Here is a 25973-nt window from a genome sequence, read left to right as displayed (position 1 = left end):
AAACGCCCCATTGCCTTTTTATAAATGTTATAAATGGCTATTTACAAATAATATGGGGAATTATACTGTTTAGCCCCTTCATTGCTTAAGGAGATGTAATTAATAAATGTCGAATAAAGTCCTTCCTCACGAGCCTCCTACAGTGCAAGCCTATCTAAACCAGTAATTTCTAGACCTTTCAGTGATTTTAATCTGTGCTTAGTACATTAACACCAGAGCAATGTGTCTCAAAGGTTTATGACTGTAGTAGCAGCAGCTCACTAGGGCATAAAGTGTTTCATTATGTTTCTCTTTGTCAGCTCTGCCCTATCTCCTGAGCTCCATTGCAGTACATTATTTGTTCAGATAAAGCCCAATGTTCAGGGTGACTAATCGCAGCACTGTGTTCCAGATGGTTTGATTACAGGATGTGGTTAAAATGACTCTTCAAACATTTGGCTCAGCAGTAGGGCTCTTAAAAATCTCCCTGAAACTGTTTCTAGTCACCTGACACATATGTAGATTTTTTATTTTGCCTTTTTTTTGTTTTGTTTTTACCTTATACCAAAGAGATAACACAAGAGATGTAAAATAAAATAATTTTATTTGGTCAGTAGATGTTCCCGACAATACATTTTTAGCTTTTTGAAAAACAGATGATTTTTTTTTTACCATAGACCATATATTTATTTTACAGTTTATGCAGATTATTTGTTTAGATGGCATTTTTTTTATTGTGTTCATTTTACATTGACTACTCTCGTATTATATTATATTATCTATTATGTATCTATCTATCTATCTATCTATCTATCTATCTATCTATCTATCTATCTATCTATATGTATATACATATATTATAGTAATAAATATATATTTTTTATTGTTATTATTATTATTATTATTATTATTATTGTTATTATTATTATTGTTATTATAGTACTATAGCGTATTATACCTAATTTCAAAATCCACAGTTGTAAAGCATTTGTTACAGCTTATCTTGGTATGTGTGATCTCTGCTGCTCTGATTTATTGCTTTACAAAGTGCCTTTGAGGGAAGAAAAGGTTAATTTGATGTATTTGCTTGCAAGGTTTACTATTGATCAAAACATTACCCTTCCTCCACTCATAGTTTTCTATGTTTTAAGAAACCGAGATAATGATTTTTGTGTATGTGTGTGTGAAATAGGTGATTACGAACGAAATTACATCCCAGATACATGTACAGTAGCTGAAGGAAACAAAGCATTTCTCTTTAATGAGTTGTTTTTATTGCTTAATCCTTGTTTTCTTATATGGTGACTGTTTTTGTTGTATATTGGTTACTGTGTATTAAATGATGTGAATAACTCCAAATATTTTCTTTGATCACAATACTGATGTAATTAACATAGTCCGTCACACGGTATGCCTTCAGTCCTCTGTAGGAATATTATATGCATGACACATTGAAAGATTTACTGGAATGGACAGTGTAAGTTACAGGAGCAAAGGACTGTTACTGTAGACAGCGGAGGTCTGAGGATATTTGACAAGCTACAATCATTGCTTGGGCTGAGTCTCCATGACATAGACATGCTCTTACAGTTTTTTACAACTGGGTTCCTCTTGTTAAGCAATTATCACTCATGTCAAATAAGGTTATTAAAGGGTCACTCACCAAACGGAGAACACTAGTCATTGCAATTCCGACTGTAGCTGTATGTATATCATACACATAATATTGTTATATATAATAGTATTAAAATATGAAAAATCCTAAAGAATGGCCATATGGACATATATAGTATCCCAAATCCATTGAGAAATCTTGAGCTGTTTATATGATGAAAGGTATGGGCTAGGATTTCCATCATGTTGGGAATATCAAATGTTTGTGATCAATAGAAATGTTCAATATTTCATTTCTAGCCGTGGCCTGATGCTTAATTCCTTTGAATATTGAATAAAAGATGTCTGCTAGGCATAAACATGAAAGATCTGTCAGTGGATCCAGTCAACAATCTGAAGCCTCCTCCTCATGGTTCGGCCACATTTCTCATCAGGGAAAATGAAACATCAATTTAAACTGATCTGATCCTTTGTATTACCTTAAGATATGTCTAATGGTCATTTATCTCACACCCAATATAATGCTTAGCTAAGTGTTCATGTTTATTGGTAGTCAGCCAGCATGTATTGCAAGTAGATGGCGAACTGTGTCATCCCTTTGTCTACATGACTGGGCAGTTTCATCTCTATTCTGAATACTTCTGTATTCAATTCTACACCTATTTACCTAAAAAATTTTTATAGATAGACCTGTTTTCTACCTTTTCTTTATTCTCTACATTTATCATTCTTTCCGTAAATCCTAATCTTTTGGAGGGGCACTCATTTTCAGATTGTAAAGATTCTAAGCAATATAGTAAATAACAATCTTTTAGGCTCAAACCATATACGTAACATTTGGGTCTTTTGTGCTGAGGCTTTAGCTACAGATCTCAGTCCAACAAGTCACACGAAATTGTTTGCGGCAAGCACCGACCAATCTTTGGTTGGCTTGTGCTGAGAATGTTGGAGCCCTCAGGGAAAAGGAAATAATAAAAGCTTTTTACTAAGGATTTAGTTTAAGTATTTGTGCAAGCTTTCTGTTTTATATTAGGCTTTGAATGCTATGCTTGTTGTGTCTTTTATGTTTTCTTTAAAGCAATTTTCACTATACATATGTGCTGGATCAGAGACTTTGTAACACAGCTATCCGGTTTACTCTACGGAGTTCAAAATACATAAGGCGTATTCCTGTGCTATAAATATAAAGGGGTTGGTGGTGGGTTTAAGACACTCTTGGTCCTGAAGCATTCTTGTCTGGAAAGCAGCTGTTCTAAATATTGCAAAACAACTTTACACTTTGAGTTGAAATGTTCTAATTAGAATTTCTTAGAAGTCTCTAAAAGGTTTGCAAAAATTTTTAGTTAGGAGTTAAAATTTTTAAAAATTGAGGGAGAAAATCAAATAAAAATATTTGTTAGATTACAGATTAGAGGCTAAGGTAAAGATAAAGGTGAGGCTGGATGAATCATAAGGTGGTATTAGACTGTGCCAGTTGTTGGTCCATAGGAGTGTTGATAAAGAGAAACACATTGGTTGACACTGATTTACATTGGTCTTATTACACAGGTTGATGAGACATTGTATAGTAGAGCAATGATTTCTGCTGCAATGTTCAGCCCCCATTTTGTTCGCCTGGATTGTTGACTGTATATCATCCCTGTTAATCTACTTAAAAAGTGCAGTCCGCTGACTAGCGAATATTTCCAATGTTACGAGTAATAAACCACAGACATGTTGGATTTCGGAATCATAAATCTTCTTTGCAGTAGCTCTCCCCATTTGAGACCATACCTGTACACTCAACTAAACTAAGTTGATAGGAATGGTTTTACATGGTATATAACCTTATCTTTTTGGATTAGATTTTGAATTAGATTTTATATGTAAAACAAAGATTGTTAGTATCATCTCCAATACCATTTTTTATACAAAACTTAGCAATACTGCTGACTATTTAGCTAGTCTACTTGTATAAGTAATATATGGAAATTAAGAAGTATATATTTTTATTTCATTGGTTTACTCTAGTTATAGTTTTTTTTTATTTCGTTAGTGTAGGCATGTATGTGAAAGCTAAAATTAAATAGATCCATATGGGAATTGCTAAACCACATGAAGACAGAGACAAAAACTTGTATTGCTAAGCAATTCCAGCTACTATTTATTATTTCAAATGCATGCAAACATTCAAGTCTTTGTCCACATCACATTGGGCCTGTATATTCACTAGGAATTTTTAGCACTGCTGTCATTGACATTCATTCACCCACAACATGCATTTTTGTGGTATCCTGTTAAATGGTGTCTCAAGTTTCAATATAGGCTTAAGAATTATATAGAAGACTCTCTTTTCACGTATGACTGACTCATATATATATATATATATATATATATATATATATATATATATATATATATATATATATATATCTGTGAAGAAGCTCCTAAAGCTGTGTTTACACTGAGAATTCTTGACATGGATTTCAGAGAGTGCTCACGCCAAAATCCATATAAAAAATGCCCAAAAGTCCCATTGTATTTAGTGTAAGATGCTATGTTTTCATCATGAAGAAAGAAGAAGTGTCTTGCCCTATCTTGAAGGCTTCTCACACTTAAAAAAAAAAATGGAAGAAAAAATGCACCAGGTGGTCACACACCGATTAATTTCATATGGTTAAAAAGCTGTACAAAATAAGATCTGCTTTTTTTAAGCTTGGTTTCTTGTTAATTTTTTTCTTGCCACGAAAAGAAAAAACATCTGTGTAAACTGAACATACAATAAAATATACTTTGAATAATCAGCCAATTATTTAGTTATGTATTTATTTATTTCACTTACTTATAAAATCAGACATTATATGTCACTGTCCAATATAGGGCTCACAATCTACATTCCCTATGTCTTTGGAGTGTCTGAAAGAAACCCATGCAAACACGTGGAGAACATACAATATCTTTGCTGATGTTGCCCATGGTCGAATTTGAACCTATGACTCCACTGTTATGTGTTAATATGAAATTTTATTGACCAAGTACAGTATATGCAAGTTTTGATGAGTATCAGTTTAGGCTAAGACAATATTGCTCAATGGACTACAGATATGAAAATTAGTTCAAGCAAGAAATACAGGGACTGTCTAGTGTTGCTGTAAGCGATACCAGTATTTTTTTTTTGCCTATTTTAGATGAGAACTAGTAGAATTTTCTACACAAGAAAACTTTTTCTCATAATTGGTAATTTGTAGCATATTAATGCCTTATATTTTTCCAACCGTAGAACAATCAAGTTTACATTATTTTCGTCCATGTAATGCAATCGCGCTTTCTCTCTATAGAGAGGCAAATTCAGTTTATATGTGGGCTAAAATTCCTCCAGGAAAAAATAAATGTTCCTTGACTTTATGTGCTAAAAGCAGGAGATTATTTGTGTTTTTTCTTTTTAACCCAGTACTTAGATTGTGCTATTTGACTGTTAAGTGAAAGCAATTATGTGTAATAATAGTAACACTAAAAGGTAGTGTTTTACAGCAGGACATGGCAAAAAATATTTCCTGCTGTCAATTCTATCTTGATTGTGCATACATATATACAGTTTCCTGTGGGTTTTAAACTGAGGTTGCTAAAACCAAGAAAAGGAAGCAAGCCAACCACAGCTATTAAAACATATTCAACTGAATCTCTGAATGTGCTTCGAAACTGACAAAATACACAAACTCAATAGAATTTTCTTTTCATGTGCAGGTGTATTGGTGGTGAATGTCACATGGCGGAATAAGACATACGTTGGTACTTTACTGGATTGTACAAAGCATGACTGGGCTCCTCCAAGGTAAACTACCAACTGTAAAGCAAACCTGCAATTCGATAAATTGTGCTAACTTTTGTCTTTACATGATAGACATATTTTATGCATATTTTCTTTTGTTTTGCTCTACGTATTTTTGCATTTGAAAGACGTAAATGATAATTGGAATTGCATCTAAATGTGAATTTTATATGTAGGTTTTGTGACTCACCAACAAGTGACCTTGAGATGCGTGGAGGTCGTGGCAGAGGGAAAAGAGCAAGGTCGGCAGCAACAGCAACTGCATCTGCACCAGGCAGTGATACAAATTTTCCAGAAGCAAGAGGACTTCATAATAAAAACAGAGGTGGGGCAAATGGGAAAGGGAGGCGTGGAAGTATTAATACAAGTGGACGTCGGACACCCCCAAATTGTGCCATTGAGGATATTAAAGCAAGTCCTTCACCTGCTGGGAAAAGGAAAAATAGGCCTGCAATGGAGCTAGACCTGAATTCTAGTTCAGAGGACAATAAATCAGGAAAAAGGATTCGAACTAACTCTCGCAGTATGCCAACTACCCCACAGGGGAAAAATGATTCTTTTTTGGACCAAGGCTGCTCTTCACCAGTTTTAATAGACTGTCCACATCCAAATTGCAACAAAAAGTACAAGCACATAAACGGACTTCGCTATCACCAGGCACACGCACACTTAGATTCAGACAACAAACTGGATTTTGAGCAAGACAGTGAGGATAAAGTTTCAGACTGTGAGGAAGCACTTAGCAATGTGGCACTTGACTGCAACGAATCAAGCACAAGTTTGGATTCAAAACCGCCCACGTCTCCTAGTTTACAAAATGCTCCTGGTACACCAAAGGGCAAAAGAGAGTTGACCAACAATTGCAACAATCAAATTAGCAATTCAAAAACTGTCAAAAATTCTGGAAAAAAGAAAGGATTAAATGTGGAACTTAATAGCCTCCCTGTTATTTCTAATATGTCAGTTACACTGGACAATTGTGCATTAGATGGTGGTCTTACTGTAGAAATGCCAAAACTAGAAGCGGAAGGAATAATTGATAAGAAAAATGAAAAGAGTAAAAAATCGAACAACTGCAAGGTGGATAAAAACCTTTCAAAGCTGAAAACCACTCGGCCAATTGCTCCAGCACCAGCTCCCACACCTCCTCAATTAATAGCGATTCCTAGTGCCGCATTTACAAACACTACAACAGGCACAATACCAGGATTACCCTCTTTAACTACTGCTGTTGGCCAGGCAACACCAAAGAGCCCCCCATTAAAACCTATTCAACCAAAGCCGACAATTATGGGAGAGCCAAGCAGTGTAAATCCTTCTCTTACATCACTCAAGGACAAAAAGAAAAAGGAGAAAAGAAAATTAAAGGAGAAGGAAAGTAAAGATCCACTGAGTCCTCAAGAAGAATCTAAAGTTTGCAAAGTAGAGGATTTAAAAGGACCTGCCAAGGATTTATCCGGACATTTTTTAAAAGAGCATATCAATAAGAGCGATTCTCTTACTAATGGACTAGAAACTCAAGAAAGTCGAATGGCTAGCATTAAAGCTGAAGCAGATAAAGTGTACACATTTACAGACAATGCACCAAGCCCATCTATAGGAAGTGCCTCTAGGGCTGAGTGTAGCACTGTGATAAATGGACAATCCACTATTGCACCATTGCACGTCTTGACACAAAATGGTGGAGATAGTTCTACTACGAAGACTAACAGTCCAGCATACTCTGATATATCAGATGCTGCTGATGATGGGGGCTCTGACAGTAGGTCAGAAGGCATGAGGTCAAAGACTAGCTCTCCCTCAGATATTATATGTAATAAAGACAATGTTGTTAAGGGTCACTCTACACCCATTTCACAAACATCCCAAGTAAAAGAATCTCACTCTCCATACTACCATGGTTATGACCCGTACTATTCACCATCATATGTACACTCGGGACAGGCCAACACTCCAGTAAATGCAAATGGAAATACTACACAGGGAGGAAAAAGTAAAAAAGAGGCAGAGGAAGAAATAGAAAAAAAAGAAAAGACCGAAAGCTTAGATGCTAAAAAAGCTGAAGCAAACTCCAACAACTTGCCTCCTCAGCATCAATCTGTTATTACACAACGACACCCTGCACTAGCTCAGTCACTTTATTATGGACAGTATGCCTATGGTCTGTACATGGACCAAAAGTCTCTAATTGCATCAAATCCAGCCTATAGACAACAGTATGAGAAATATTACGAAGACCAGAGAATGGCTGAGCAAAAAATGTCACAAACCGGAAGAGAATGTGAACGGAAACCTGATAATTCACCCAAGGAACTAGTTAAAGAGGATGTAAAGCTAAAGAATATACCGTCAGCAACTATTTCAAAAGCACCTTCAACTCCAGAACAAGCTAAGATTAATACAAAAATGACCCTTCCTACTAAAACAGAAGAGCCTGTGAAAAACCAGATCTTGCCAAATCATCAGCAAATTCAGTGTGATAGCTTCAAGGCAAAGCAAATGGAGAACCACCAACTTATAAAAGAAGCAGTGGAAATGAAATCAGTTATGGACTCTATGAAACAAACTGGTGTGGATCCGACTGTACGATTTAAACAGGTGAGAAATTAAAGTTAAGTCAATAAGTAGTTAGCAATGATGTAAATCTTATATGTTTTATTATACAGTTTGTCTTTTTATAGTTATAGATTATAACTCATATGATATAAATGTTAAATAAATGTGTGGTTCGACACATACCGGAAGCAAGAGTGGCCTACAGAGTATCCACTTACTTCTATAGCACAACAGTGCATATCATGTTAATGGGATCCTATCAGTAAAACTAAATTTTTTTCTGAATACCACGTAGGAATAGCCTTAAGAAAGGCTATTCTTCTCCTACCTTTAGATGTCTTCTCCGTGCCGCCATTCGGTATATAACCCGTTTTTTGTCGGTATGCAAATGATTTCTCTCACAGCACTGGGGCAGTCTTCAGCAATCAAACAGCACTGGGGGCATCCTCAATGCTGCAAGAGAACTCTCCAGCGCCGCCTCCATCTTCCTCAGGAACGGGTCTTCTTCGCGTCTTCTTCTGGGGGTTGGCTTCAAACTTCTAGGCCTCAGGCCTAGGGCAAAGCCGACTGCGCATGCCCACTGGCCACAATAAAAATGGCCGCTTACACAGTATTGTAAGCATCCATTTTCTTGTGGACAGCAGGAATGCATAGTCAGCTGCCCGAGGCCTAGAAGTTTGAAGCCACCGCCGGAAGAAGACGCAAAGAAGACCAGTTCCTGAAGAAGATGGAGGCTGCGTTGAAGAGTTCTCTCACAGCATTGGGGACGCTCCCAGTGCTGTTTGAGTGCTGAAGACTGCCCCAGTGCTGCGAGAGAACTCATTTTCATACCGACGAAAACTGGATTATATACCAAATGGCGGCCCGGAGAAGACATCTAAAGGTAGGAGACGAATAGTCTTTCTTAAGGCTATTCCTACGTGGTAGGCAGAAAAAATTGAGTTTTAATGATAGGATCCCTTTAATGGTCTTCATTTCACATATATGCCAGGAAAAAATACTAACATGTACATCTGATAAAGCCCTATAAAGAATGCCACTATGTCAACAATAGACACTTATGTTTAAAAAATATACTGTGCAGTGTTCCCTACCCAATGTATACTGCTTTTTTCAGTATAACATACACCATAATTCAGGAGGACAAAAGAACATTCTTTTGACCCCTGGTAGACTAGTAGAGCCCTATCGGTAAATTTTTCTAGGTGTACATGGTAAGCAGATAGCCAACTATAAATCCATAAAAACATGTGGCTGTCATCCACTATCACTACTGAATTGTCAGCAGATTTTCTATTCAACATTTATGTTTCTGTCCAACTTAAAAATATCTTCTATGTTTCAAGGAGTCTGATTCCCGATCATGGCATCATTACATTTACCAGTCAAAGTATCTTGAGCAGCAAAAAGTCGAAGAAATAGACAGAGAAAAAAAAATAAAAGAAGAAAACTCAAAAACTCCTAATAAAGAAACTGCATTACCAGTGCCATTACAAGTCACAAAAGAGGAGGTCAAGGAGGTCAAGCGCCCGGAAACTCAGTTAGTGGAAGATAACAAGAATAAAAATGATGACCGCAAAACTCCTGTAAATTGGAAAGATTCAAGAAATGCACGAGTTGCAGTTTCATCTCCTATGAGTCAGCAACATCAGTCGTATATTCAGTATTTGCATGCCTACCCATATACACAGATGTATGATCCAAATCATCCAGCATATCGTGCAGTCTCTCCAGTTTTAATGCATAGTTATCCAGGTAAGTCTTTTTATGCTCTTATGTCTTTGATAAAGTTTATGGATTCACTTTTATCTAAGAGGTGATGTGTTTTGTGCATCTTAACTGGAAAATTGTAATGTTCCTCTAAACATTTTAATATTACCTTACTTTCTTGCATTTCATTGCCATAACTAAGTATTTTTCCTAACAAAAAATCTGATAAAGAAGACCTAGTCGGTATTCATATATCAAAGAAAAAAAAAATAAGATTGCAGTCACCAAATACCTAATAATCCAACTATCAGTGTTGGGTGCTTTTCTGTCATGTTAAAGGGGTTGTCCCATCTCAAGGATCCTATCTATACTGGTAGATTATGTAAATTGAAACCTTTTTCTAAATATATTGCTTTAGCAATTCTGCTTTCTTTGCCTGCTATGTGAATTTATTCCTCCCATTGTTTACACTGCATTGTTATAACCACGGACCTGGGAGATAGGACAAGTGATGTCACATACTCAGTGCTGACAGAGCAATCCATTCAGATTATTGCACTTTGCTGATAAAGCCGAGTCTGTTACCTCTCTAAGTAAACACACAGATAACATGGAGTCCGTTCTGTACAAGAATCTGTAGATTATCTGACCTACAGAAGTGTTGTTTGTCCCATTGAGCAGGAGGGAGGAGGATGGAAAGAAATACAGGAAGTGAGAAGCAGACACTGCAAGCAGCCTGGCTGAAAGGCTGAGATGAGAGACCCCTTTAAGTTATATTCAGGGACCTTCAAGGGAAGTTCCAAATTATTTTGAAGCTTCTAGTTTCAAGAGTCACTAATTCTCCTGGAATAATTATGTGTATTACTTCTTACCACTGGACAGCTAGTTATGGTTGCCTATTTTATGTTTGGAAACAATAGCCCAGAATTCAGTACACAATATATGTATTGATATATAGCTTTCAATAAATATAAACTAAATAAAATAAAAATAAAATACAAAATTGATTCAATGTCAAATTAAAATGATGTGAAATATTGTTAAAGTGTTCATTTTACATTTTTGGCCCACAGGAGCATACCTTTCACCAGGCTTTCCTCACTACAATGTTTATGGGAAGGTGTCAGGAAGAGATGAATCTGAGAAAGCCAGCACCAGCCCCAGCATTAACTCCAAATCATCTTCTGAATCTAAAGCACTAGATTTATTGCAGCAACACGCAAATCAGTATCGCACCAAGTCCCCTGCTGTAAGTTCTTTTTTGTGTCATATTTTATTGTTGGCAATGCTTATGTAGTCTTCTTAGCACTGGCATACTGTAGATTTTTTATTTATATCTACAAATATATAAATCTAGATTTTGGATGTAATGGATTTCCCTTCGGAATGTCAAATGTATGAGATCGTTTTTACGTGGATGATATATTGATCAGATTATTAGGATTATGTTATCAACATTGGTTGAACGATTTCAGTCAATGATATTTATTGGATATCTAAATAGATTTATGAAAGATGTTAAAACTTTCATTCAGATTTCTGTGTGATGACCACAACATGACTTTATATCTTAAATGGTAGTACTCAAATTGTCCTCTATATGGATAGGCAGGATAAAGATTGTTGATGTGGACATTTGGTGATCTTCCTTATGAAATAGTTTTGGCAAATTTCAGCTATTCATATTATATATGGGATAGATATTATGTTTGATTAATCCTAAATATGTTTATATCACTTTATGTGTTTCTAGGATTAGTTATTTTTATAGGATTAATCTATCGTAGTGACATTATACTAAAACGTTTGGTCTTTTGGCTGTACAGCTGGCAGAGAAAGCTTCTACTGAACGGGAGCGAGAAAGCGAGAGAGAAAGGGATCGGCATTCTCCTTTTAGCCAACGGCATCTTCATACACATCACCATACTCATGTTGGCATGGGATACCCCCTAATCCCTGGGCAGTATGACCCATTTCAAGGTTAGTGTCTTTTAGGTATCTAAATCTGTGTTCCTTCACAAATCAGTTTACTTAATAAATGGTCGTTTAAGTGATTTTTGTCATGATTTCCAATTATCTCTGGTTGTTCGTAACCAGATTCCATATAACTCCTCCTACAACAAACCTATATTCTTGCTTTCTTGATCATTAAGCGTCTTAAGCACCATATACAAAGCCTATATTCTATAGAAGTCACCAACAGTGCAGAGTAAATTCCCTTTGACCTCGAAAGGCATCTGTATTATACTGCCTATGAATATTTTGGATTGTTTTAGGGTATAATATACTATATCTTTTTTTCGATATTCAAAAACTATACTACAAATTATATCACAGGAGCGTCTATGATACAAAATACTATAAATACTCTGCATACATTAAAGTAAGCCAAATAATGAAAACTAAAATATCCACCAAATTTGGATGATAGGATGTAACTCTAGTCACTTTCCTAAACCGGTTGCAATAAGACTTTTTTTCGGCCTAAATACTATCATACAATACTATAGTCACATTATTCAACATTTTCATTATCACAACTCGAAAGCCTAGTTAAATGGTGGCTGTGGGTATTTTTTTCACAGCTTACCCGCCCCGGTAAACATGACACTTTATTTGATTCCTGTTCATGGTGTTATTATTCTGTATGTAAAACGGGGACAGAATTTGTGATGCATGTGCACTGCATTCAAGTGAATGTTCTCACATGGGGCTTTTCCTCTAGGGTTGACCTCTGCTACCCTTGTTGCCACTCAGCAGGTGGCTGCTCAGGCATCTGCATCCGGTATGTTTCCTACACAGAGAAGGTAAATAGAGTGTATCCTAGTAAACAACATTTTGTGTGTATAATATATATATATATATATATATATATATATATATATATATATATATATATAGCCTATATATAATATATGTATACACTCGCTTTTTCATACTTATGCACTTACAGACTTATGAGTGGTGGAACTTTTCAGTATTGGGAATTTAGCAGGTAAATTAACAAAATCCAATTTCTGTGTGTCTGCTTATTCACTGTATTTTTCAATGCCAATCCTAGGCATTCAGACACAGCGGAAATGCTAATGAGCACATTTTGATTTGATTTCTTTTTTATGAAAGATAATTTTTTCCTTTTTAGGAATGCCAATGAAAGCTTTATTCAGTTGCAGTGAGCTTTGTAAAGTAAAATATAGCCAGTGATCCCTGTCAAGGACATCTTTTTATCATAGTCCACAGCCTGTCTTATAATAAATTAAGGCCTTTTTACAGCACAACCCTACATAATTTAAGTTTCCTTGGAAACTGAAACAATTTCTGTAGCTGTAATTTGAGCCACTGTGAACGGAAATGCTAAAAAGTTCCCTATATGTAGTTTGTACTCATTTGATGTAACTAGAGATGAGCGAACACTGTTCGGATCAGCCGATCCGAACAGCACGCTCCCATAGAAATTAATGGAAGCACCTGTGACGCTGACTTTGCCGGCGGCCGGCGTCACAGGTGCTTCCATTCATTTCTATGGGAGTGTGCTGTTCGGATCGGCTGATCCGAACAGTGTTCGCTCATCTCTAGATGTAAAGCATATGTACATGATAATGTTTGTTCATTGCAGTGTAAAGTAAGTTACTACATGACTGTTATCTTGTTATAAATGTGACAGGTAGATATTTTGCTTTGAATAAGACAAAAAATGCAGATATATTATTTAATAAAGTTTTGTTAATGCATAGAATGACAAAAGTAAATTTAGCATGAAAGCTCCTTTTGAGGTAAAAAGATACATTTAAGGAGGCTTTTGGGATGATATTAAAAAAAAAAAAGCTCAAAGCTGTTATATAAGGGAGCATTCACACTTGCGCCCATATCCGCCATGTCCAACTTTGTGTCCGGCCAAAAAAAAACAAAAAAAAAAACTGTTTTACCGGGGAGAGGCTGCATACGGACACTGGCAGTTTGCTGTTAAAATTGACCACTGGGAAGCCGTCTGCTATGTAGTTTCCCGGTATATAGGATGTTCACCCAGCAGGTGAACATGGGTGCAAGTATGACCACCCCATAAGTAATACCCCACCCCCACTCAGTCATTATCTTCCACTCCAACCACCTCTCCACCACTCTCTGTTACCAATTTCCTTGACACCAAGGATTACCAGGAAGCAGAGAGCAACAGAGAACTAGGGTGACATGAGATTGAAATAATGGGGATTGCTGAGGTATTACTTCTTTTATTTGACAACAGCATTCCGAGCTTGTACTATTATCATTATTATTTTAATTATTGGCCATAAAATTCCTATAACCCCTATAAAGGGAACCTGTGATTATGTTCATGCTGTCCTATCTGAGGGCAATATCCAATATCCATTTGTGATGAGACGGGAGACCTTAGATAGGCTTAGGGAGATGGAGAAAGAAAGATATTTGTTAATTACAGGGAGTAGGGGAGGGGCTTTGGGGAGATACCCATTGGTCACCTCTCCCCAAACTTGACATATAACCCTAGAAGGCCATTGGGGTTTAATTTATAATATATGTGGAATTATGCAATGCCTTGTTAAAATTTATAGACACAGAAATATTGGTCTTAGGCAAATAACACTTTGTATCCTCATAGAGGACATGATGAACATATTGACTGATCCTTCTTATGTTGTCTGACCCTACCAATATATACCTACTAAGATCATGGCTGTCAGTAAATGCTAGTCGTATATTTATAGTGTAGTTGGTGATATAACCATGGTCAGCTGCTATGAATCCTAAATATCCTTCTAAACATGATCTATCTACTAAATTTATTTACTAAATTACTAACGATTTATCTACTAAATTACCCAATGGGACCCCCTTAGTATTACCCAGGAGGTGTAAGTACAATGTGGAATTGCCATAGGTGTTCTCTCTCTGGGATATCCTCAGACCATGATCTGTTTCAGGTGCTTGAGGACTGGAGTTGAGAAAGACTATTGAGAATAGTATAGTTATCTTCCATTATTGCTCTCAAACAAGAAACTATTATAGTCGCTCTCAAGGATATAACCCGCACTGATCATGCAGTTGGTGTATAATTTTATTATATACGCTCTTTTTTCACCAATTATAAGGCATGATTGCAAAAAATGTATGGTAATATATTCTAGAAATGTTCACAACAGTGCAGAAGAAAGATACCATTGAAGTCTTAAAGCCATCAGTTACAGTATTCTACCTTCTTAGCCGAAGAACATTTCTACTTTATACCATTTTAGTTAAATGTCAAGCCGAAACTTCTCTCTGCTGTTTGATCTTGTACAGTCTTAGATTTTTGTCACATGGATTTACAATGGCCAGTGGGTTACATTACACAGATTTGTATCTAAGAAGAGAACAATTCCAACAATGAAACTTTATATGTCTGAAGTTATCACTGAGTAAAGGGCACCCAAGAGACGGCAGGGAACAGATTTTATAAAACTTTAGAAACCTTATGTGTAATTAGATGTACGGAGCAAATAATGTGCTGTCAATGCAAATATTCAGAGTCAAGTAACTATTCTATGTATTCAGTGCTAGATATGTATAATAAATGTATTTTTTCTTTCTCTTCTCTTTCAGGGAATGAATACATTGAAAATGTACATTAAATCATGTGACTGGATCACATGGAAGAGCAATTTATTACAGACATCAGTTCCATGGTGTTTATATAAGAATGCCTAAGTGGCAGGCAAAAAAAATCATTTCATTTTTTTTCTTCATTTCTTCTTTTTGTAAATTTCAGATTTTTCTTTTTATAACAGAGTAACATGTTTCTGTAATTAGATGTTTGTGGGCATGATATATATATATATATATATATATATATATATATATATATATATATATATATATTAGTACCATGCTCACAATCTTGTTTTGTATATTAACATGCACACAAATATATAAATATATATAAATATATATTCTTTACTTTTTTTTGTATCGGTAACCAGGCTCGCACATGTGTAGGGTCTGCTGCTAAACTGCACACCAACCAGTAAACTGTATTTGTCATGTTGAATAGTGTTTACTACAAATGGCTGTTGATTATTTTTCCCTAAAATGTACATAATGTTATGTATCCATGTGCCTGAAATTTGCAGAAACTAATCATATTGGCCGTAGGCTGTAAGAAGCAGGCTGTAATGACGATACTTTGGTACAATGTAGATGTCTATTTGGTGGCTCCCTTTAAGATGCATCCGTGTAAAATGTTACTGTAATAATTGTTTTATTGTAATTGTGTATTGTGAAAATATACATATGGAAGGCATGGGGTTGCCAGTACCACAGTTTAAGTAAATAAAAGGGTTGTACATAATGTATAAATTAAAATAAGTAAATAATGAACATCTGTGAATAATAAAATGTCTCTTTTAATCTTGAATGACAAATAACCTGAAAACCTGCATACCACAAGACATCTGTGATTGTTCTATTACTTGAATAGTCCTGCAGTCTTTTTTAATGTTTACAATTATCCAGTTTTAGAAGAGAGAATATAATGCCATTGCCTGGTTACTTGTTTTATGCTGTAATCTAGTTTATTTTATGTAAAATGTATATTGAATGCTTTCTTTTTATACCTGCCTTAAATAATTTGGCAATCAGAATAAAAGAAGTTGTTTTTGTACCGTCTTGTCTATTGTGGTTATGTTACTATCCGTGTTGCGTTCTTGTAAAATGTTTATAAAGAATGTGGTGTAAAAAAAAGCATATGGGGCTGGTTATATCTGCCTATGGGGTTTCCCATAAGACTGGCCATATATTGAAAATTTCAGATGGATGTGCTTTCATTCATGATCAGTCTGTTTAGGTTGGAATTCTGGACATCACCATATATTACGTCATTGACTGACTGATTTCTGCTTTGTTCTATAATGCGGGCTGGACTTCTATTGATGAGATGACGAAGTTATCTGTAGGCTCATCCCATCACTGAAATAAAGGAAATGTGTCGCCAAAATTACATGTTTTTATGTTAAACATAACAATTTTGAATAATTTCTTGCCCATTTTCCATGCCAATATCTATAATTTTAGGTTAGTATTATAGTAGAAGTTAAAGAGGACCTTTCACGTCCTTGTGCACATGAGATGTAATACTCCGCTAGAAAGCTGACAGTGTGGCTTTCCCATTCTGTGCCCCAGCTGAAGAGCTATAGGTGCTGTTACCATAACTCTTCACTGTACTATGAGGGGGGCGTTCCTTACCACCTAGCCATGACGCGGAGCGGTGAGGAACGACTCCCCTACTCCTGATAGTACTCGTCCATAGACTAGTACTGGGGAGGCGTTCCTCACTGCTTATCATCATTGCTAGGCGGTAAGGAACACCCCCTCTCATAGTACAGCACAATAGATGCTACTGTGAGGAGGGGTGTTCCTGACTATCTGTCAAAAACTCCCTTCTGACACCGAAGAGCTACGGTAAAGGCACCAATAGCTCTTCAGCGGGGGCACAGAATGGAAAAGCCAATAGTGTGCTAAAGTCAGCACACTGTCGACTTTCTAGTGGTGTATTACACTGCATGGGCCCGAGAAAGGTCCTCTTTAATGTCATTATAGATACCATTACATAACACCTACCATTGAATCCACTACTGGCAATAGATGATGTCACAGCTTATTTGCTCTCCCATCCTCTCCCTCACTCTCTTATAGATCTATTGCCGCCTATGACCATAACTATTCTGTAAAGCATATCATTAAATGGTGTTCATGGAGCAACGGAGAAGCCTAGGCAAGATGACAGCCCCATAATTATGAGCAAAACGATTTTAATAAATTTCAATCAGAAAAGGAAAACAGATTAGAAAAAAGTGATATATTTCACTAGTTAAATAATTGAAATAATTTGCGAGACATTTGTTTTTGCAGAGCCCTGGGGGCAGATCTTGAGCAATCTTACAAGTACACCATTGTTTGTGTTGGCCAACCTTCAATAAAAATGAAAAAATCAAACTTGTTTTTTCCATTTCCCGTGCTCCCTCTTCCCATCCTCCCTTCTTTATTTGTACTTTGTATGGTATCCTCCTTTTTGCTGTTTCCTAAGCAACTACCTACAAAATTGAAAGTGGCTTCTTTCCGGCCAAAAAGGATTTGTAAATTTTGAAATTTTCTGTGCTTTTTTTTCCCTTACATTGGGAGGCACCCATATACATTTAATAGCTATAGACAGCTTTACCTAAATTAAAAAACGTGATATTTGTCTCATTGCACATGTGAATAAATAATTCTCTCTCAGAGTTTGCCTGATGAAATAAATCTCTATATATGCACAACTGGCCTTTTACTACATGGAGGTAAAGGGCATTGTTAAAATAAAATAGAAATTTTTTTGTTCTCATACCAATTATTTTGCTTTGGCTGGAAGCCAATACCATAAGCCTTTTATGGCCATGTTACAAAAGTGCAATATTCCTGTAGGTTTACTTCATATTAAACTTAGCAACTATTTACTATATTTCTGTGTATAGCTGACTTTTCTGTTATTTTATACATTGCCCAAAACAATATTTATGGAGCTTACTTACAAAAAACAAGAACATTAATCTCAATTAAAGATAATGTACATGAACATGAAACTGTGTTGAAGGCTATCTTTACAATCTTTTTTTATTGTGCCAATAAATCTGAAACGGAAAATGAAACAGCTTTGCAAAAAGCCTTAATTAAAAAGTTCATATTGTATTTTTTTTTTACATTTCCTATTCAGATTATGAGTCTCGGTGGTTAGAGACAGCAACCAAACTCTGAGTAATACGGCAGCCTCATACTTTCTAATACTTGATCCCTCCTTTAATGTTTGGTACTTTTAACCAGATATAGATAGATGAAAGTCAGAAGGGATTTTCTACTGATGACTACATTACCACATTACTGGCCATGATCAATAGGACGCACGTCATCCATTACATACTTATTCTGTGCTGAATATCAAATACTAGACCAGTAGTACCGAAACATCCAGAATGCCAACCACAACTGTAAAGAATCAAAAGATGTAAAAATGCAAGTTGCCTTTAACTATGACTCAAAATAAGCTCCCATTTAGGTGAAACAAATAAGAACCCGTATACACTATAAGTATAAGCCGACATGAATGTAAGCTGAGGCCCCTAATTTTACTATAAAAAACTGGGAAAACTTATTGACTCAAGTATAACCCTGGGGGGGGGGGGGAGGGAATGCAGCAGCTACTGGAAAACTTCAAAAATTAAAATAGATACCAATAAAATTACATTAACTGAGACATCATGGTCAGGTGCATTACAGCTTAGTAACTCCATGTGCCACATAATAATAGCAGTTAACCCCATCACGATCCTCATTAACCCCTTGTGTGCCTCACATAAGAGTTACTGATATGTGGGACATATGGAGGTAATAATTAGGTATCTTCATAATTAATATCCTTTATTTAGTACCCTCTTGTGTCACACAACCCTTATATGGGGCACACAGGGGTTAATATGAGGGACATTATGGGGTTAACTGCTATTAATTTGAGGCACATGGAGTTCCTGAAACTAAATTAATAACCCCAAATGGCTGACAGTACTAGGAATAGTAATCCAGCAGGTACCTGTGTGTTTTACTTTCACTTTATTCTAGCTTCTTCTCCTTGATGCAGGGCAGCAGAAGGGGTCTCCTGGGCTTTCATCTCTCTTGCTAGAGAAGGGGGAGTGTCCTATATCATTACTGTACCACTAAAGAACCTCCCCCTTCATTTAATTATGCAGGTCCTTGCCAGTCCGATCCTGAGTTGGACCCTGACTCAAGTATAAGCCGAGGGGGACTTTATTAGCATAAAAAGTGTGCCAGAAAAGTCGGCTTATTCTCGTGTATATACGGTATTTATTTTACCTCTATAAGAGCAAGCTGCTGCAGAACAGCTTTTTTCAAAGCCCAAAGATCCTGACTATTAGTACCACCTTTAGGGTCAGTGCACACAGAGTTTTTTTGGTGTTGACACTGAATCCACCTCAAAATCAGCCTCCAAAAAAAGAACTCTATTGGGAGGCTTTTTTGGAAGCTGATTTTGAGGCGGATGCAGCATCAAAATAAGCGGCAAAAAAATTACATTTGCACTGGCCCTTACAGCACAAAAATACTGGTCAGGTTTAAGGGAGATCTCCATTTTGTAGCTTTTTTTTTTTTTTTTTTTTTTTTTAGAGATTATGCATAAATGACACCGCAAAAGCAATACAACATTGATACACATAAATGTGGCTGGTTTTAGGGAATTCAAAGGCAGGCAGAGAATGACTTAATGTAACTCAGACACTTAGGTTTTATTCACATAACTGTGTCCATTTCTCCGCCTTTATAAATGGGCAAATTCATGTTTAACAGCCATTATACATCCGTGCCATGTCCATTTGTCCTTTTTTGATTGCCAATTGTCACCTGTTTTGTATCCTCGATTCATTTAATTGGTCTTTTTTACCCAACTGATTCATTTTTAATGTCCGTTCCTCAGATGAAAGTCCTTTTTTACCTCATTTAAAACAGATCCATTGACTTCACTAGTGGCCTGTCAAAATGGACAATGATAGAACATAGAAAATATTCTCACCTCTTCACCAGACTAATCCACAAGGTATGAACAGCCTTCGATATGATGCACGGAAACTATTTCCTATGAGTAAGGGGCTTTTTGGTTATGCCCTGAAACGTGTAAGCTACTTACCTCTATCTTTTTCATGGATCCATGATATATTGGATGTTTTATGTACTTTTTTATAACATGGATTAAAAGTTAAAATTAATTTTTTTGGATGCTGGAATTTTATTTCTGATTCTTTTACGAAAGATAGAACGTGTCAGTTTTTTGATGAACCTCTAAAAGTCAGTCAAAAATAGACATATGAATAGACCAATTCATTCCCATTATTCTAAAAGGGCCATGTGATTAAAATGCTAGTTATTGCATGACTAAAGCTTGATTCACACTAGCATTGGAGTCTCCATAGGAGATATCACCACAGAATCCACCTAAAATCGTCAGAGAGAAAAGTCCTGCAAGGTAGACTTTTCTCTCTGCCGGTTTCAGTAAAAAATCATCAGAAACCAAGTGGACCCCGTTATACTCTACAGGATGGAAACCCATGCAAGCATGAAGGACGGAAATCCAAAGGTTAGTGTGAATCTAGCGTAAAACTTAAAGGTTCCTCTGATCTCCATTAAACTAAACTGATTATGCTGTAAAAACAAGTGATTTAATTATTCATAAGCAGTAACACATAAAAAGCAGATACATTTGGTATTATCATGTACCAGAGCTGGACTAGCGGCCTGCCAGTATAACACTGACAGGCATAATAGACGTAATACTTTACCTAAGCAGTGATCAAGGTTTTAAAAAAAATACATTTAAAAACTCCTATTTATCCTTACATTATGGTTTTTATTGAAAATATAAATGTGATTTTGCCATCTCTAATGACTGGTACTAAAAATGTAACTTACCCAGCGTAGTAAAGGCTTATTCACATGTCAGTGATTCGCTTATATGTCCTGTCTGCATTTGGTTCAAACAGCCGTATATACTCAAGTATAAGCCAAATTTTTCAGCACAGTTTTTGTGCTGAAAAAGCCCCCCTCAGGTCAGCAATTTTTTTTTTTTTTTAGGGGGTGAGGTCTACGACCAGCAGCAATATCAATGTATAGAATCTCCCATAAAATAGTGGGGGAAAAAAGAAGCTTTAAAAAAAATTTAAAAAATTAAAAGTTCTAAATCACTCCTTTCCCTAGAATAGACACAAAAGTAGATAATTACTGTGAAACACAAACACATTAGGTATCCCTGTGTCTGACAGTGCCCGATCTACTGAATATAGGGTATCTGCAGTGCTCCTGTTCCGTCAGGAAGAGGTTAATAGGAGCACTGCAGATACCCTATATTCAGCCAGGCTGAATTCCAAGTGGGGAAAAAAAAAGCAGTCCTCAAGCTCAGGGAAGGGGCAAACAGACAACCAAAACACCCCCTCCCCTTTCCCAGTACCCAGCAACTACTGCACCCAAAAACTCTGACCATTTTAATTTTTGAAATTTTCCAGTAGCTGCTGCATTCCCCCAGTCTTATACTCGAGTCAATATGTTTTCCCAGTTTTTTGTGGTAAACTTAGGGGCCTCGGCTTATATTCGGGTCGGCTTATACTCGAGTATATATGGTATATCTATTGTATTTATTACTTTTATTTAGATGTCTGCATTTTTTCTTGGAAAATGAGTCAGTAATAAAAAAAAGAAAGAAAGAAAGAAAGAAAGAATTGTATATTCTACATTGAGGATCAACATTGTAGTCTATTAGGTCAACGACATCACATAGATGACACCTATCATGGATCAAGCTTAATACAAAGTAGATCAAATGAATATGACAGTACAAATATGTATATCACCAAAATGTGAATATACCACTGCTGTAAAACAAGAAAGCTAAATAGTTCATTTCTGTTTTATATTCATCCCTCCTGCTAAAAACAGAATAAAAACGCATTATAAATTTATAGGTGAATCAAAATGATGCTAATGCAAGTTACTAGTCATCTCACCAAACAACAATGCTTCATTCGATTGACAGAAAAACAAATATCTTATGGGTTTTGGAATTCAGCAACACATAAAAAAACAATACTACAAAAATAAGTAGTTTTATTCTGCAAAACTAATAAAGTCTAACTAAAACTATATATGTTTGGTATTGTTATCATTGCAGACACCTGCAGAATAAATGTAATATATTATTACACACATCCAGTCCTCCCAAAAAACAATGAGTTATTTGATGTCTGGTATGTTACCCAAAATGGTATAATTGAGAAGCACAACACATTTCTACAAAATACAGGCTCACTTACAGTTGTGTCAACTGAAAACGTAGAGATGAAAAACTAACAAAGGTTATGTCTTATGTCCTTAAGGGGTTACACTTCTTTAGTCGAAGATATGGAATTTAAGTATACTTCAAAATTCTAATTTCTATTGATATTCCGAAAGATATTGTTACACTCGGGTTGCTTTCTGTTATTATCTGTGGCCAGTTCTGGATGATTTTTATTTGCTCCCTATGATATTGGACAGCCGCCATCTGCCTCCACAGTAAGCTCTTCCAAGCTATTTTCCCATTTGAGGAGGTACGGATGTGTCCCTTTATGTTACACTGCTGTCGTCCTTGCTCTATATTTTATCGACATCAATTTTAAATATTCATGTTGTAAACCTGGAGTGTTCAATTTTTGTATTTGAGATCAAGTCGGCATTAAAGGTTAAGAAAAGCAAATATCAATAAGTGATAAAGGCCATTGCCACACCTATACTAGCGCTGTTTATATAAAGGTTTTATGGCCTTTTATTGCATTGCTTTTTGAATTTAGGACACATACGCTCGTGAATCAATCATTTATGATTTTCTTTATAGGTTTTGCTTGCTATGCCTGGAACTGGACCATATGAATCAAAAAATTCTTTCAGAAAAAATACATTAATCTTTTTCTGTCATCTCTGAGTGCATATTATATATTGCTTTAGAAGTGCTTTGCTATTAAAATCGTTTCATCATATTATTGAAAAAAGTGACTGTTACTTCTAAGGTTGCAACTTTACTTTAGGATTAAAAGTTTGTTTTATATGGTCAGGATATATTTTGCAGTTGATTTATGGTGAATATTAACATTATTGTCACACATGATACATAAAAATGAATGAAATCTTTATAGTCTTCTTAGCATTGAGTCAAAACTAATCTGGACGATATTTACCACCTCATAGAAGCGTAGTGGCAGCAATGCAGGCTACACTTGTAACCGCATCTACATTACACCAACACATTTGTAACCGCATCTGCATTACACCAACGCATTTGTAACCACATCTGCATTACACCAAGGCATTTGTAACCGAATCTGCATTACACCAATGCATTTGTAACCGCATCTACATTACACTAAGGCATTTGTAACCGCATCTACATTACACCAACACATTTGTAACCGCATCTGCATTACACCAACGCATTTGTAACCGCATCTACATTACACTAAGACATTTGTAACCGCATCTGCATTACACCAACGCATTTGTAACCGCATCTGCATTACATCAACCCATTTGTAACCGCATCTACATTACACTAAGGCATTTGTAACCGCATCTGCATTACACCAACGCATTTGTAACCACATCTGCATTACACCAAGGCATTTGTAACCGCATCTGCATTACACCAACGCATTTGTAATCACATCTACATTACACCATTGCATTTGTAACCACATCTGCATTACACCAATGCATTTGTAACCATATCTGCATTACACCAAGGCATTTGTGATAATCAGGAGATCGGATGTAAGTGAATGTAATTTTAATTTATTTTTTACAAACTTTAAGTTTTTTTAAAAAAAGGGGGAGTATAACATATAAGAACACAATTTATGGCTTTGTAAATTTTAGGAAGGACTTATAACAATATAAGGTGTATAACTACTATAAGGTGGAATTACGGGGTTATAATAAAAGGGGGTATCATTTATAAAGAGTAGTTATTGGGTAAGTATGAATATAAGGAGCAATTGCAATATAAGGGTGCATTGGAGCAGTATTAAAGGGTTTTTCCAGGGAATAATAAAGTGTACTGGTAACCTTTAAAAATTCCCCTGACAACCCTTTTAAAAGGGGTTGTCCAGGAATTTGAAAAATCACAGTGAGGACCAGGGAAAGCGAAACATGAAAAAAAAAATCATATCTCCTGTCACTCCACACACCTTGCCTTCCCTGCTGGAATTCCTGTGCTGCAAGTGACCACTGAGGCCAATCAATGGCCTCAGCAGTGGCTGGAAAGGACCTGGTGATGTCACTCACATATGTCATGAGGTCTTTTTCTGCCACTACTGAGGCTCCGGATTGGCTTCAGAAGTTACGTGTAGGGCAGGGCTTCCAGTGGGCATTACATAGATGTCAGCTGTAAGTGACAGCATTTTTCCTGTACTGTATTTATCTAAATGGTCTCACAGACATGTGTAGAGCCACTATCTACCAATATACAGTCTCTGTATAGTGATGATATCGGTATACCTGAGTATATCTGACTTGTTCACCCCCCTCCATCCCTTGTGCTGAATCCCTAGCTAAACCTCTGCCACCTTTTACGAATGGTGATACTAGATAAACTTGAGGCGTCCAATTTTAATATTAATGAGCTATCCTCAAGGTAAGATTCAAGTGAAAAGGAGCAGAGCTGCAATACTTCAGCATAACTGCTATACAGTGGACAGAGCCTTGTGCTTAGCTCCATCAACTGTATAAGTTCCAAGGCTGCTTGGAACAGCTGATTGGTGCAGGTTCCTGGTGTCAGAGTCTCCACCAATCTTATACTGATGACTTATCCCAGGTCGCCAGCCTAGAAAACCCCCTTTCATTATATATTATCTGACTAGGCTTTTTAGTTTATTTGACTCTATTAATTTTATGAAGGAGAAAGCAATTTATCTAGTCAGTTAATGTGTGAGTTTTACGCCTTATGGGAATGTAAGATATATGCACTTCAAACTTTACAACTCTATAGTTAAAACAGGTTGTAATAAAAGACCACAAAGGACAACTGCAAGTCACAGTCAAAACATTTGTTCAATACAATAACCTTGAATTATATAAAGAAGACCAGGGGACTTTACTACCTTTTAGTAAATTATTGTAATACCCACAGAATAATAATTGTGGAGCATTTCATATTATACATTTTAATGTTGTGATTTTTTTTCCAGTTACTCTAACTAGAAATTTATGAAGAAAATGAAGACTGGATCCTAACAGTCTGTGGTGTGTCCCCTTGCATAGTATTATACCATCCAATTGGTACTGACAATGACACACTCAGTAGGGATGTACCCCTTTGACAAGATGAATGGTAACACCCAGTTGTAAATTTATTCATATATCTCTTGGAGATATTGTGAAGAACCAGCACAATGTAGAGATAATGAGAAAAGATGCTCTAGAACTGATATTTCATGGAGAATGTAATGGCCTCCATTCAGAATAACCTTCTAGCTTTCTTTCAGAACTAAGCAATGACAGCCATGACAGATTTGTTTAAAATAGATCCTAATGAATAATGATGGCCCCATTAATGTATAATGTGGTATGCTAGGGTTCTGTCAAAATACGCTATAAAAAAGATGCTAATATCTGACATATACAGCTTGAAATTTACTTTTATTTACTGTAGAGGTCATTGATCTGAAAATAGCACTTTATACATTTTAGTTCCTTAGGG

General features: G+C 36.1%; 1 protein-coding gene across 8 annotated transcripts in view; it reads left to right on the top strand.

The window, feature by feature from the left end:
- Positions 1 to 15477, top strand: part of ZNF608 (zinc finger protein 608) — a 74648-nt gene extending 59171 nt beyond the window's left edge. For 5 of the 8 annotated variants that reach the window (XM_075272287.1, XM_075272283.1, XM_075272285.1 and 2 more), the window contains 7 exons: positions 5317 to 5404; positions 5578 to 7999; positions 9304 to 9712; positions 10741 to 10916; positions 11494 to 11647; positions 12393 to 12474; positions 15266 to 15477. In XM_075272287.1, coding sequence (XP_075128388.1) covers positions 5317 to 5404; positions 5578 to 7999; positions 9304 to 9712; positions 10741 to 10916; positions 11494 to 11647; positions 12393 to 12474; positions 15266 to 15272 — 3338 coding nt within the window. In that variant the 3' untranslated portion in view covers positions 15273 to 15477. Of the gene's footprint in view, positions 1 to 5316; positions 5405 to 5577; positions 8000 to 9303; positions 9713 to 10740; positions 10917 to 11493; positions 11648 to 12392; positions 12479 to 15265 lie in introns of those variants that run through there. The other 3 variants (XM_075272288.1, XM_075272290.1, XM_075272289.1) reach the window with 3 other exon arrangements.
- The last annotated feature ends 10496 nt before the right edge of the window (positions 15478 to 25973 follow it).

Source organism: Leptodactylus fuscus, chromosome 1, assembly GCF_031893055.1.
Source record: "Leptodactylus fuscus isolate aLepFus1 chromosome 1, aLepFus1.hap2, whole genome shotgun sequence".
NCBI classification, from domain to species: domain Eukaryota; kingdom Metazoa; phylum Chordata; class Amphibia; order Anura; family Leptodactylidae; genus Leptodactylus; species Leptodactylus fuscus.
The sequence above is the reverse complement of the archived record's forward strand: the minus strand, read 5'-3'. Positions and strand labels throughout refer to the sequence as shown.